The sequence below is a fragment of the Lampetra fluviatilis genome, chromosome 27 (genome assembly GCF_964198595.1).
Source record: "Lampetra fluviatilis chromosome 27, kcLamFluv1.1, whole genome shotgun sequence".
Taxonomy (NCBI): domain Eukaryota; kingdom Metazoa; phylum Chordata; class Hyperoartia; order Petromyzontiformes; family Petromyzontidae; genus Lampetra; species Lampetra fluviatilis.
This window is the reverse complement of record NC_136301.1, coordinates 10,458,768-10,473,019: the sequence shown is the minus strand read 5'-3', so window position 1 is coordinate 10,473,019 and position 14,252 is coordinate 10,458,768. Positions and strand designations below refer to the sequence as shown.

Sequence of the window (14,252 nt, the reverse complement as noted above, 5' to 3'; positions counted from 1 at the left end):
TTTTAAGATAAAATGATGATGACGATGATGATGACGATGATGACGATGATGATGCGTCTCCAGCTCGTGCCACACGTTGTCATCGGGCGCGATGTCTGACGTTTCGCTCCTCGTGCTGCCTGGTAAGCTTCCTCTCCACCAAATTGTGCTGGCCGGATTGGTTAAGTCCGGCGAGACCTTCAGGAACTGGACCGACGAGGTCACCAGCAGCACATGATGTGAAACGTCGGACATTGAACACATGCCAGCGAAGCCGCACATCAGCACAACCGCAAACACTGGCGCGGGTCACGAGCTACGGGGACGGCTGATGATTACCAATAAAAGTGATCCATACCGTGTATGTGTGTGTATTCCTCGCCTGGATTCTAATGGAGCCCATCTCGCAAGTTAAGCAGTTTTTGAGCCTGGGGGAGCTTCTCGGATGGGACACCAATCGTGCAAGCAGGAAATAGCGCTGCTCGCTAACAGCACTTGCCCCAACAGTCCGTATAAGGCTATGCGGGGGATCTTTGCCTTTGATACCAATTGAATGAGTTCATAGTTATCTGGTGATTGCTGCTGCGTTGACAGTGGTGCACAAGCACACACAACAACGACTATGTGCGTCTATGGGTCTCTGTGTGAGTCTATGGGTCTCTGTGTGAGTATATGGGTCTCTGTGTGAGTCTATGGGTCTCTGTGTGAGTCGATGGTTCTCTGTGTGAGTCGATGGTTGTCTGTGTGAGTCTATGGGTCTCTGTGTGAGTCGATGGGTCTCTTTGTGGGTCTATGGGTCTCTGTGTGAGTCGATGGTTCTCTGTGTGAGTCTATGGGTCTCTATGTGAGTCTATGGGTCTCTGTGCAAGCTGATGGGTCTCTGTGTGAGTCGATGGTTCTCTATGTGAGTCGATGGTTCTCTGTGTGAGTCAATGGCTCTCTATGTGAGTCGATGGGTCTCTGTGTGAGTCTATGGGTCTCTGTGTGAGTCGATTAGTCTCATGTGAGTCTATGGGTCTCTGTGTGAGTCGATGGGTCTCTGTGTGAGTCGATGGTTTGCTGTGTGAGTCTATGGTTCTCAACCCAGTCACGAATGACTGCCCAAAATAAAACCGTGACCACGTTCCACTTGGTTCAGCGCTGAATTTGTTTACATTTCACCTCTGAGAATGATACATACAACTCAGAGATGTGGTTGTGCATTGGACATCACTCCCTCGCCATTCTCTCAAGGGGATGGTTGGCCAGCACCACGCCAAGCCGCCTTTATCACCCCAGTGGCGATGTTTACACGACGCACCAGGTACTCGTTTGAGCAGAGGCGGGCCATCAGGGCCAGCAAGGCCTAGAGATTGTTAGAATCATAATATTATATTTTTATTAATTTAATATATGTCTTCATTAATGCTATATGTATTTTACAAATTTTATTCCCATCAGTCTATTAACGTCATTTCATTGCTAATGTCTCCCTCAGTTGCGCTGCTTCCAGTTTTTAAATCCTTTATATTAAGTTCGCTTGCTTGCGTGCTTGCTTGCTTGCTTACGACCGTGCAAATCTTTCGGTCGTTTTTTAACCCACTTCCCGCGATCCAATCGAGCTGACATTTTCCACACAGACTCGTTGTGCGAGACAATTAATGTTCGTGAAAGAAAATTCCCAAAATTTTACACTGTTTAGGGAAAACAAATTAAATATTTAATTACCAATTGCTTAATACTGGCAGACAATCATCTGACCCATAGTTGGCAGCCATCTCAAGCCAGAGGACGAGAAGACTCTAGCCGCCACGCATATAAAGGATTTATAGTGAAAAACTTTGTTTTTACGGGTTTACTTGTTATCCAATCAGATTTCCCACCTGTGCTGCTGTCTCCGCCTCTCCGGGTGAAAAATCTACCCTGAGGCCTTCAGAATGTCGAGTGAATCCCCTCCGCTGTTGAAGCAAATGGGGACGATGTTGTCGATCGTCATATTCTTTAACCATCTTCTTGGTTCTGGTCTTCACATGAGGACGGCTGCTTGCGTTGTGGCCAAAACGTCGTGAGAATTATTTTATTATGTTTTATTTTGATTATTTTATTACTTCCCTTCTACGTGACTTTACCGAAAGAACCAAGAAGATGAATCCCTGCAGTCACGAAAGCTTTAAATCGAAAAATTATTTAACAAATCAGATGTCGAGTTTGCCATGTTGGGCGTATTCTTTGACACGCCGGAGCCTTCTTGCTGGCCTAGCCGCCTACGTCAGCATTTTTCCTGTGGCGTGATCGGAGGGCCAGTGAGCTACCTCAAGTATAACTAGCTAGCACGTAACGTAGCATCATCTAAGATGTATTTAAACTTTTTTTCGTGACGTTTAGATTTTTAGATGTCGTGCTTTAGATATTTAGTTTTTTTCTGTGGGGAAGCCTGTTGAATCCTGATTGTGTTATTTGTGTTTTACGGCATTTTTGCTTGCTTGGTGGTCGTATGAGTAAATTTGACTGGTTGCTGTGAGTTTGTTCTTGTTCCTTTGGTAATGACTTTGATTTGGACTATGCGATGTCTATTTGTGATGCGGCATGCTGTCATACTGCGTAATAGTGGTACATCCTTGATGGTTTCAGTCACCATGTATTTATGTCTCTGCAATTAGTGTATTGTAACTCTCATAGGCGTTGAGCCTCGTGTTAAATCACTTTATTCCACTCGATAAAGGTTACCGTCACTGTGAATGTGGGGTGGTTATGTCGAATGACAACAGCCTATAGCCCTCGTGTCATGGTGAGGCTATTCGAAGGCGGTTCAATTGCGGGAGGATAGCACTGAAGGCCTCGGTGTAAAATACACGGCACACCACTGCATTTGAGGCTCAGTTGACCTGGGGGAGGCACAGAAACCGATTCAGATACTCGTCACTGAGTTTGGAATCGAACTCGGTGTCGCCGGGTTCATGGCGCAGCGTAGCGCTAACCCTCACGCTACTGCTGCCCATACACACACACCCATAAAGCCACTGGGAGTTCTGCACTTTTAAATCTACATAGTGATTAGTTTGTTGTCCTTCTACGATTCGCACGTTTCGCTACGTACTGTGTGAAATAAATCCAGCGTACATACATCACACGCTTACTCTTCTTTCACTCACCCTTGCGAACGAGACCCACCCTGGTCTCTCTCTCTCACCTGCGGGTCAAACAAACTCAACCCCCTCGTGTGGCCAACGAGCAACAACAACAGACAACAACAACGAAAACACCCCGTCTCAGATCTGTGATATCCACTTCAGCGGTAGCCACTTTCTTTGCTGCGTCTCCCCCACAGGAAGGCGATTGCTCTGCCGAACAACAACGTCCTCATCGCCTACTCGCTGGCCGGCTTCGCCACCGCTTACGACCTCGCGTACGAGAAGCTGGACTCGGGGAGGCGGTGCAAATACGCCAGCGTCATAGCGGCGGGCGCGAGGAATCTGTCCTCAGCCGTGAGCGCTGACGCGTGCTGCCTGGGCCACATTGACTCTTCGACCAAGGCCGTGGCCATGATGATTGCGGGGCTGGTTCTCCTCCACGATGGTGGGTCACTTGATTTAGACTTTTTTCCGTTTTTAAAATTTCGCCACGCGGTTTTGGCCGAGCAACACATCTCAATGGGTCCGACACGCCAATCGGCAAGCCACACAGAGCACGCCACTATGTGGAGGGGGACGGGCGGGGGTGATAGATGCGAGGTGTTCGTTTTTTTGTACTCCAGCGTTTGCGTGCGTGTGTGTGTGTGGCGTGGGGAGTGGTGGCGCAGTGGTTAGCGCATTGCGCTTACGAACACGGCTCCGACCCGAACGTGATTTTTGCTCACGGCAACCAGCACCAGTGGCAGCTATTATCGGGACCCGTTCAGGGCATCCCTTAGATCGACTCAGCCTCAAATGAGTACCTGGTGCGGTGTGTAAAACATCGCCACTGGGGAGACAAAGGCGGCCGGGCGTGGTGTTGGCCACCCACTTCCTCGTGCGCCGTGACAGCCTTCATAGGTACTCGCTAACAGCACTTGCCCCAGCAGTATTTTGAGGCTATACGGGGTATCTTTGTCTTTGTATGGTGAACTTCATTCTCACCGTACGTAGCTAACCAACCGTGCTAATCGGATGTGCGGGGTGAAGCTTTCCTCGTTCCTCCTCCCCCCCCCCCGTTAAAGGAGCACAAACTCTCCGTCTTCCTCTCCTCTCTCTCAGGAGTTGACGGCCAGGATGCCCCGCAATGGATAAAGACGGCCGTGAACATCTTGGAGAAGTCCATGATCATCCTGAACGAGGTGGCCGACGGATCGATGAGCGAGGGCGTCGCTCCGGGCACCGCCGAGGGCCGCGCCCTCCTCCAGTACGTCTTCCTCGCCAAGCGGCACTTCAGCGTCAGCCACGGGGACAACGCGTGGCTCCGTGGGCACTTTGACTTCTTCTACAGGAGCCTCCAGCCGGGTGAGAGGGAGGGCCTCGTCCTCGGGGTGGGGGGTGGGGGGCCGCCGCCGTTGTGTTCAGAAATCTGGCGAAGGTCTTGCGCCGTCCGTTGGGAGCGCGCCAGAGGAATTCGTCCGGCTTCAGATTATCCAATTTGCGTGCACGTGTGCCCGTGGGACTTCTTTCGCACCATGCGTGGCCGACCGTGCTAATCGGAGGTGCGGGGATGAAGGACAATCGGACCAAACCCGAAGATCCACCAGGTTGAGAAGTCCATTGAACTCTTTACTTTTAACGATGCAGCAATGTCAGATATCCGTTGAGATTGCACGGGAGTATTTACGAATGCCGGTGGTCCATTGGATCGTAGTGGGGCATTCACCGTGGTCAGGGGCCCACTGGGCTGTACCTGAGAATCCACCACGGTGATAGATAGGTCCATTGCCTGGACTGCGGCAGGACATTGTAATGATTGAGGCGTGAGATGTTGCGTGAAGGCGCATTGAGTTTGCTGAGGCATTTAACGCTTTGCCGTTCCGAGACGTCTGCAAGTTGCAGGGTGGGGGTCCCGTTCTCTGCTCAATAACTCGGAATGCACAAGTGGCTCAAAGACATTGTTACTCACCGCAGAGAACTGCAGAGACAGGACCACACTCGCGCCAAAACGTGCCACACGCCCTCCCACATGGCCTTGTACGTCATCAGAATGGAATCGGAAATAAAATCTGACGACGTACGCATACGTCATCGGAATTGGTAAAGGGCTATGCAGGCGCAACTATACACGTGCATCAACAGATCCTAACGTCCTTGCGTTCATCCACGTGAATCCGCCTCCACTCTCCAAGGTTTCCAAAGGACGATCGGGCTCGGGGATTCGGACCTCAACTGGAACTACGGCCCCGAGGCTCACCTGGCCTTCCTGGACACCTACATCCTGCGCAACGGCAGTGGCAACTGGCTGGCGAGCCAGATCAACACGTCCCGCCCCAAGAATGGCACGGGCGCTCCCACGCCCACCAAGCGATGGAGCACCCTGCACCTGGAGTACATCTGGTGAGTAGGAGGGAACACCTGAGAGGTGGTGGGGTGGGGTGGTGGGGTGGTGGGGTGGTGGTGGTGGGGTGGGGTGGAGGTGGTGGGGTGGTGGGGTGGTGGTGGTGGGGTGGTGGTGGTGGGGTGGGGTGGTGGGATGGGGGTGGTGGGGTGGTGGGGTCGGTGTGGTGGGGTGGTGGGGTGGGGGTGGTGGGGTGGTGGGGTGATGGGGTGGTGGTGGTGGGGTGGTGGGGTGGTGGGGTGGTGGTGGTGGGGTGGTGGGGTGGTGGGGTGGAGGTGGTGGGGTGGTGGTGGTGGGGTGGTGGTGGTGGGGTGGTGGTGGTGGGGTGGGGTGGTGGGGTGGGGGTGGTGGGGTGGTGGGGTGCGCGTGGTGGGGTGGTGGTGAGGTGGTGGTGGTGGTTGGGTGGTGGTGGTGGGGTGGTGCGGTGGGCGTGGTGGGGTGGTGGGGTGGTGGTGGGGTGGTGGTGGTGGGGTGGGGTGTTGGTGGGGTGGTGGTGGTGGGGTGGTGGTGCGCTGCTCTACAAACCCAGCGACCCAGCTTCGATTCCCTTTCACGGCCAACACCGGTGACGATCATCTGAACCGTTCCTGCACCTCCCCTAGGTCGACTCAGCCTCAAATGGGTGCCTAGTGTGGTGTGTAAATATCGCCACTGGGGAGACAAAGGCGGTCGGGCGTGGTGCTGGCCACCCACCCCTCATGTGCTCGCTAACAGCACTTGCCCCAACACTCTGCTTCGACCTCTTAACACTTTTTTTTCGACCTCTTAACACTTTTTTCGACCTCTTAACACTTTTTTTCGACCTCTTAACACTTTTCTTTGACCCCTTAACACCTTTTTCGACCTCTTAACACTTTTTTCGACCTCTTAACACTTTTTGTCGAACTCCTAACACTTTTTTTCGACCTCTTAACACTTTTCTTAGACCCCTTAACACTTTTTATCGACCTCTTAACACTTTTTTTCGACCTCTTAACACTTTTTTTCGACCTCTTAACACTTTTTTCCGCCTCTTAATACTTTTTTTGACCTCTTAACACTTTTTTTCGACCTCTTAACACTTTTTTCGACCTCTTAACACTTTTTTTTGACCTCTTAACACTTTTTTTTCGACCTCTTAACACTTTTTTTCGACCTCTTAACACTTTTTTCGACCTCTTAACACTTTTTTTCGACCTCTTAACACTTTTTTTTCGACCTCTTAACACTTTTTTTCGACCTCTTAACACTTTTTTTTCCACCTCTTAACACTTTTTTCGACCTCTTAACACTTCTTTTCGACCTCTTAACGCTTCTTTTCGACCATCAGCATCACGGAGATGCTCATGCCCCTCCCCCCACCACCCCCATCTCTTTCCCTTGCGTGCTTCCTTCCCAGGTACGACACCAACCTGACCCCCACGCCGCCGCCGGACTACGGCACCCCGGCGCTGCACCGCTTCGACAACTGGGGCGTCGTCACCTACGGGAGCCCTCAGCCGGCCGGGTCCAATGCCACCTTCGTCGGCTTCAAGTCGGGCAAGCAAGGTGGGGCGGCGGTCAGCGACATTGTCCGCGGAAAGCGCTACTGGGAATGGACGAACGGCGACTGGGAGAAGTTCAACAACGTGCACGAGCACCCCGATCAGAACACCTTCGTGTTCACGCCCAACGGCGTGCCCTTCATCGTGGAGGGCTGCGGCAACGCCAAGTTCACGTGGCACAGCAACGTGCCGATGTTCAGCACGGACCCGCCGACGCCGGCCTTGCAGCTCTGCAAGCCGCCCTGGGTCGGCCAGAAACTAGAGTCCTGTGACCACGGAGGGAAGATCTCGTCGATAATTTGGTCCTACCCGTACTCAGACGGCCGCGTGCTTGCCGGAGCGGAGCAGAGTGGGACGGTGTTCATCCGCGGCGACTCGGCGGACGCTTACGAAGCCTTGCTGGGGTTGAGCAGCCTCGTGCGCGACGTCGTGCTGCTCCACCCCCAGCTGGCGCTGGTCGTCGACCACGTCCACCTCAACGAGAGCAGCACGGTGAATGGGATCGCGTCGTTCTTCCACAACCTCGACTGGAGCTTTGAGCAGGATAAGAAAGGGATTCTGCACGGAGCGAAGATCCCGAGGCCCGACGGAGACTACTCGCTCTACTGGACAGATGATCAGAATCGAAGCCCACGGGCCCTGCTGGTGAGTGGTCTCTTCATTAATAGCATCGTTATCATCATAGAGTGCAGGAGCCGGAAGGATCGTTGTATCGCAAGAAAGTAATCTATGGTTATGGCTTGGGGAGGCTTTCATCCAGGCAGCGGATCGATAGAAGGCTTGCGCTACTGATGCCGATGACGATAATGATCACATGGGCCTAGTTGCACACAGATGACCACCAAACATTGTGCCCCTTCTAAGGCTAGAGCTTGCTTCAAGCCAGTTGTACGCAACAAGTTGCAGGCAAGATCTTGGCTCCAGTGGGCTTTCGCGATCATTGGGTGGCAGTTTCAGTTAATGTTTTTAAGTACCCTGTGAGCTAAGCAGCTCTAAAGTCGAGTTTCATCAATAATAAGCAATATTAAAAAATACTTTTTTAAAAACACGCTTTAATTAAATGTACCGTACTCGTAATGGCAAAACTCCACGACTCCAGGAAGTGGCCCCGAAGCTTGCTATAACGTAAGAGACCGTGGTGATTTACAGCTGTCAGTTGAGCGTGGACAATTAGACCCAAGCCGAAACATAACATATAAAAAGATGGTTTAAAAATACTTTTATTTATTTTCAATGTTAGAATATAGTATTGTCATCAGTATGAAATACCAAGTTTGCAATCGATAGCACATTGGGAAGTGGGTGAAAATTGAGTTAGAAAATTTGAGGATACGACAACAACAACAACAACAGACAGAGTGAGTTAATAGAAAGCGTGTAAAAAGATTGTTTAAAAATATTTTTTTAATTTTTTTTATGATAGAATATAGTATTGTCATCAGTATGACATAAGTATACGAAGTTTTCAGTCGATACCACATTGGGAAGTGGATTAAAATTGAGTTACAAGATTTGAGGATACGACAATAGCAACAACAGAGTGAGTTAAATAAAAGCGTGTAAAAACTACACACCGTTTCCATGACAGACGTAACAGAGAAATATAAATATATAATACAAATCAATAAAAAAAGCTAATAAGAAATGATATAATTTAAAGTATAAAATGTATCTTTTAAAAGTTTTGAGCTAAATAAGGAGTGCAAGATTAGTCGTAAAAAGTGCCAGTGGTAAAACACACCGTTTCCCAAGAAACACGAAATTTAAATCTCTACCAGTAGACGATAACTTTGATCAAAATTCACCATTGGCAGTTGGAATTTTTTTTTTACCGAAGGCCCAAACAAATGGAATGGATTCTCGCCAAGAAGATGCTTCTCCAGCCGGGGTTATTTCACCTGCGGATGTTTGTGACGAGTCGTCATAACTAGTGACCATAACGATTCGTCGTAACGAACCATCGTAACGAGATGCCCACACTTACAAGAGGTTCAGTTGCACTAAACCAAGTCGCACTCAACCGAGTTGCACTCGACCGCCGAGTTGCACGCAACCCATCTTGCTCAACGGATCGCTCGGGTGCGGAAGCGACTTCATACTCTGAGTGGTGGCCCACCTGACTTCCCCTGCCGATCATCTCGCCCGTACCAGGTGGACGAGCCGTACCAGCCCGGGACGCAGGTCAGGGCCACCCACTACGCCCAGATCGAGTTCGACGTCCGCAAGCCGCTCACCCGCCTAGCCTACGTCTTCCTGGGGCCGGCCATGGCCCTCGACGGCCTGGTGATAGTGGCCAGGGAGGAGAGCGTGGATGTGGTGGTGCAGGCGAACGGTCAGACCTACACGGTGCTGCTCAATTCCCAGCGGCTGGTCGAGAGCGCCAACGCCTCCTACTGCGAGGTGACCCACAACTTGGGGGATGTGAAGAAGACGTTCCGAGCGACAGGCAGTGGCACTGCGGGGAAAGCTTTCTCCCCTGGCTACAAAGGCGACCACGTGCAGAGACTCGCAGAAAGCCTTCAACTCCTGGAGGTGGTCTTCGACAAGGTCGCTAAAGGTGAGGGTCCCTTGGCGAAGTGAGGGTTGCTCAAAAGGTGTGATGATGATGATGTTGTTGATGCTCGAGGGGGGGGAGATCCTCCGAACGGAGGTTGGCGAAGGTGTGGTGGTGCATCGGCGTTGATTCGATCGCTCAACGCGGATGTGGGGATCGGTGTGATCGGTGCGATGTGGTCGTCTTCACGGTGAGGTTGGGTTTTTGCCATCGTCATTCAAATTCTCTCTCTTCTCCTAAATCTCCATCCCAATGCTCCTCGCTTTAAAACCTTCTTCATCCCCTGCTCTTCGCCGTCATCCACAATCATCCTCCTCATCCTCCTAAGTCTGCCATTGCTCCTCCTGCACCGCCTCCAATTCGTCTTCCTCATTTTGCAATTCAATCTCAACCTCCTCCAATTCCTCATCCACCTTTTCCACTTCCACAAATTTCCTCATTAACCTTCTCCATTACCACAACCACCTCCTCCTCGTCGCTGTTCCCCTCCTCCCCCTCTCAACTCTCGATTTCTCTGTCTGTGGCGTGCGGCGTGCCAGCGAGTGTCGTGGGCGATCCGCTGTGGTGCGAGAACGCGACCCCCGGGGGAGGAGGAGGAGGAGGCTTCTCGTGCACATGCCAGTCCAAGGGGCTCTGTCTGAGCACCGACCACCAGGAGTGCGCAGGTGCGAGGAACACTCATCATCACCATCGTCATCATCATCGATATCACCATCTACATCGTCGTCGGCATCGTCGCCACCGTCATCGGCACCGCCATTAATATCGTCGCAATCATCATCATCGATTTCGTCGTCGACATCGTCGCCACTATCATCGACATCATCACTATCATCGATATCACCATCGATATCACCATCGTCGATATCATCGATATCACAATCGACATCGTCGCCACCACCATCGACATCGTCATCATCACTATCATCAATATCACCATTGACATCTTCATTTGCCACCACCATCGCCACCATCATCAACATCATCATAGTCATCATCGCAATCATCAGCATCTTCATTACAATGACCATGTATGTATGTTGATCGTCTTTCGCACCGTACGTAGCCAACCGTGCTCACCATCATCGCCAACATCATCAACGTTGTCACCTCCCCCATCACCGGCGCTATCAACAGCAGCAGCAGCAGCGGTGTTCATCACCATCACCGGGTCCTCTGCTCTCTCTCCCTCTCTCTCTCTCCTCCCCTATTTCTCTCTCTCTCTGTGCCGCAGTCCGAGCCGTCGTCTTCGGGCCCCTGAACGCGACCGCAGCGAGCCCAGCGAACTCCACGACTGTCGGTGAGTCTGGTCCGAGCCTTGTCATGGCTCGCTCCGTTCGGACGGGGGGGGCGCCAGGGTCCTGGGTCTGCTCCTCCGCACGAGACGAGCAGACCGACAAACAAACAGCACGAGCCCACGATGTCAACGCGCAGCGGTGAAGAGGGGGAATAGCAATCGGTACAATAACAATTGTCAAATGAGGGATCAAAAGCTTCAAATCTAGAAACGGTTACTGAGGCTCAACGTGGTATCGTGACTGATCGATGTAGTGACGATCGATGGTGTGATGATCAATATCGTGACGATCGACGTCGTGACCATCGATATGGCGATGAGCATCTTATCGATGATACAATTTTCCCCAAACGAGGCATTTTAGAGGGAGTCCCGAGACGTGCATCCGTGTGGCCTTCACAGCCTGCTGGGGCAAGTGCTGTTAGCGATGGCGGGACCTATGAAGGCCGGCACGGCGCACGAGGGTGGCCAGCACCACGCCTCCGGCCGCCTTTGTCTCCCCTGTCGCGCTGTTCACACGTTATCGCACCGGGCATTCATCTGCGATTCTGAGTCGACCCTTGGTGAGCTCCAGGATGAGCTGAGATCGGATGACATTTACCGCACCAGGTACTCATTTGAGGCTGAGTCGACCCTAGGGGAGGCCCAGGAGCGGTTCAGACGTTGGCCGTGAGTCGGAATCGAACTCGTGTCTCTGGTGTTCATAGCGGAGCTATCGCTCCCCTCCACGCAGACACAAAGACAAAGCTCCCCCATATAGCCTTAACAGACTGCTGTTAGCGAGTAGCAGCACCTACGAAGGCCAGCACAGCGCATGAGGGGGGGTGGGTGGTCAGGCACGCAGTTCATTCTGATTCGACCTGCGGAAGGCCCAAACAACGGTTCAGACAATCGGTTGCTGCTGACCGTGAGCGGGAATCGAACTCTTATTCGCCTGGGTCCGTATGGGCCGTCCATAAATGACGTCACGCACCTAGGGGGGGGGGGGTCAGACATTTGTGACGATGTGTGACGAGGGGGAGGGGGGGTTTGAGAAATGTGACGTCACATCAAAATGCGCAATTTTAAATAAATATAGACAACACGTTCTACTTAATTAAATATACTCTTTAATACATGTTTCCTCCTACAACATCAGAGTGCAGCACCACATTAAATACGCACTACAATGACAATAGTTTAAAGCGATTTTAAGCATGTTTTATTTTCAAAATGGAAATATGATTTGGGGGGGGGGGCAGAGCTTTGTGACGTCACATGAGAGGGGGGGGGGTCTGACTTTTTGTGACGCCGTGTGACGAGGGTGGGGGGGGGGTCAAAATTGTCTAAAATCGCGTGACGTCATTTATGGACGGCCCCGTAGTGCTGAGTGAAACGCCCCCCCCCCCCCACGCTCACTGCGCCACGTCTCTCCCGCGCGCTGTGCAGCTCCTCCTCCTCCTGCCTTGGGCGGCGCGGAGGCGCGCGGCTCCCCCGCCGCATCGTTCCGCCTCCTCCTCGTCGTCGTCGTCCTCCTCCTCCCGGCGCTCCTCTTCTCCAGCCCGACGCCGCCCTGAGAGAGACTCGGCGCCATGGGGGGAGCTCTCAGCCCCCCGGGGGGAGCTGCCCACGGCTGAGCTCCGGAGAATATTGCCTGTCTGTGTGTGTGTCTGTGTGTGTGTGCCTATCTGTGTGTGTGTGTCTGGCAAGGATTATTCAAAATCGCCTTGCTAGGCACGCTGCGGAACCCCAATGCGGTTTCAGGAAAGGGCGGTCCTGCACAGATGCCATATTTTCTATCCGTCTGCTACAGCAGAGGTGTAGGGAATTCCAACAAGACCTACATCTCTGCTTTATTGACTTGGTCAAGGCCTATGATACCATCAGTAGGCCTGGGCTCTGGGTTGTTCTTCGTGCTTTCGGAGTCCCGGGCCCTCTGCTCTCGCTCATAAAGGACCTTCATGATGGTGAGCGGGCCTGGGTAAAACTACGTGGCCAGGAGTCAGAGCCTTTCCCTGTACACCTTGGGGTGCGACAGGGATGTCCTCTGGCTCGCACATTATTTAACATCTATTTAGACTGCGTAGTTTGTGAAGCCTTCAATAGCTGTACCGGGGGAATTTCCATTTGGTACAGATATAATGGGAGGCTGATCGACGCCCGGGTGCGATCAAGGGATGGCTCCCTATTGGTCAACCACGTTATGTATGCCGATGATTTGGTAATAGCTGCTCATTCAGAAGAGGAGTTGGAGACGCTGCTGCTGAGACTGGAGCGTGCCACTAAAAGGTGGGGCCTTACCATCAGCCCCACCAAAACTAAGCACCTGCCTGGGTATTTTGTACCATCGGATACTCCACCCCCACAACTCCCAATCGGTGATGGGGCAGTTGTGGAGAGAGTGGAGAGTTTCCCATACCTGGGCAGTGTGCTTATGACCAGCTCCAGTTTAACAGCAGAGGTCTCACTCCGAATCAGTCGAGCGGCAATATCTTTTCATCGGTTGCGTAACGCTGTGTGGAAGCTACCTGGTCTGTCGCTCCGCACAAAGCTTGAGGTCTTCTCGGCCACGGTTATTCCCTCCATTCTCTACGCTTGCGAAACGTGGACCCCCTAATGGAGCATCTTCGCCGGTTGGAAACATTTAGGCTGGCCTGCCTACGATCCATCCTGGGTTTAACCAGGCTGGATTGTGTGAGTAGCTCACAAATCCTTGAAAGATCTGGGGAAAGTCCCATCGGCAGCTACTCCGGCAGGCAGGCTATGTTGGCTGGGTCATGTAGCCCGCATGCCTAGCCACCGCATGCCTAGACAGCTTTTGTTTGGCCGGATCGAGGGGGCTAAACGGGCGCGGCACGGGCTAGAGAAGAGATGGAGTGATGTGGTACAGGAGGACGTGGAGCTGAGTGGACTTGCCGATGACTGGTACCAGCGGTGTCAAGATCGGCCTCTGTGGAGGAGGCTCGTGAAGGACGCTACTGGACAGTTGAAGGCAGTCGCCCTCCAACAACAACGGAGGGCGGAGGAGCGACGCTCACAACAACGACCGGAGCGCTGGGTGGCTAAAGCACAGCAAGTTGGTACAGTAGGGGGCACAGGTGGTGCATCAGCCAGTCATCTCGGTCATCTCGGTCAGTCGACCAGTGGCAACTGGGTCTGCCCCGTGACCTGCCAGCGGCGTTCGACACTTCACGTGGCCTCAAGGTGCACATGGCCTGGCACAAGCGTCGTGGTGACGTCACCGCCACTTAGTGGCGAATGGCGGTTGTTGTTGTTGTGTGTGTGTGTGTGCTTGTCTGTGTTTGTGCGTGCCTGCCTGTGTGTCTGTGTGAAAAACGCGGTCGGGCCTGGTGTTGGCGACCCACCCCCTCGTGTGCCCTTCCGGCCTGTGTAGGTACAGTACTCACTCACGGAGAATGCCCCAACAGTG

The 14,252-nt window shown here is 52.5% G+C and overlaps 1 protein-coding gene across 1 annotated transcript; it reads left to right on the top strand.

The window, feature by feature from the left end:
• The first annotated feature begins 91 nt into the window (after positions 1 to 91).
• LOC144942480 (dermatan-sulfate epimerase-like) lies at positions 92 to 10,986 on the top strand. Its single transcript, XM_078869344.1, has 9 exons — positions 92 to 199; positions 2,727 to 2,746; positions 3,287 to 3,534; positions 4,191 to 4,433; positions 5,261 to 5,468; positions 6,848 to 7,637; positions 9,144 to 9,549; positions 10,086 to 10,211; positions 10,781 to 10,986. The coding sequence occupies exons 1-9, from the start codon at positions 92 to 94 to the stop codon at positions 10,984 to 10,986; spliced, it is 2,355 nt and encodes a 784-aa protein (XP_078725470.1).
• Positions 10,987 to 14,252: the final 3,266 nt, after the last annotated feature.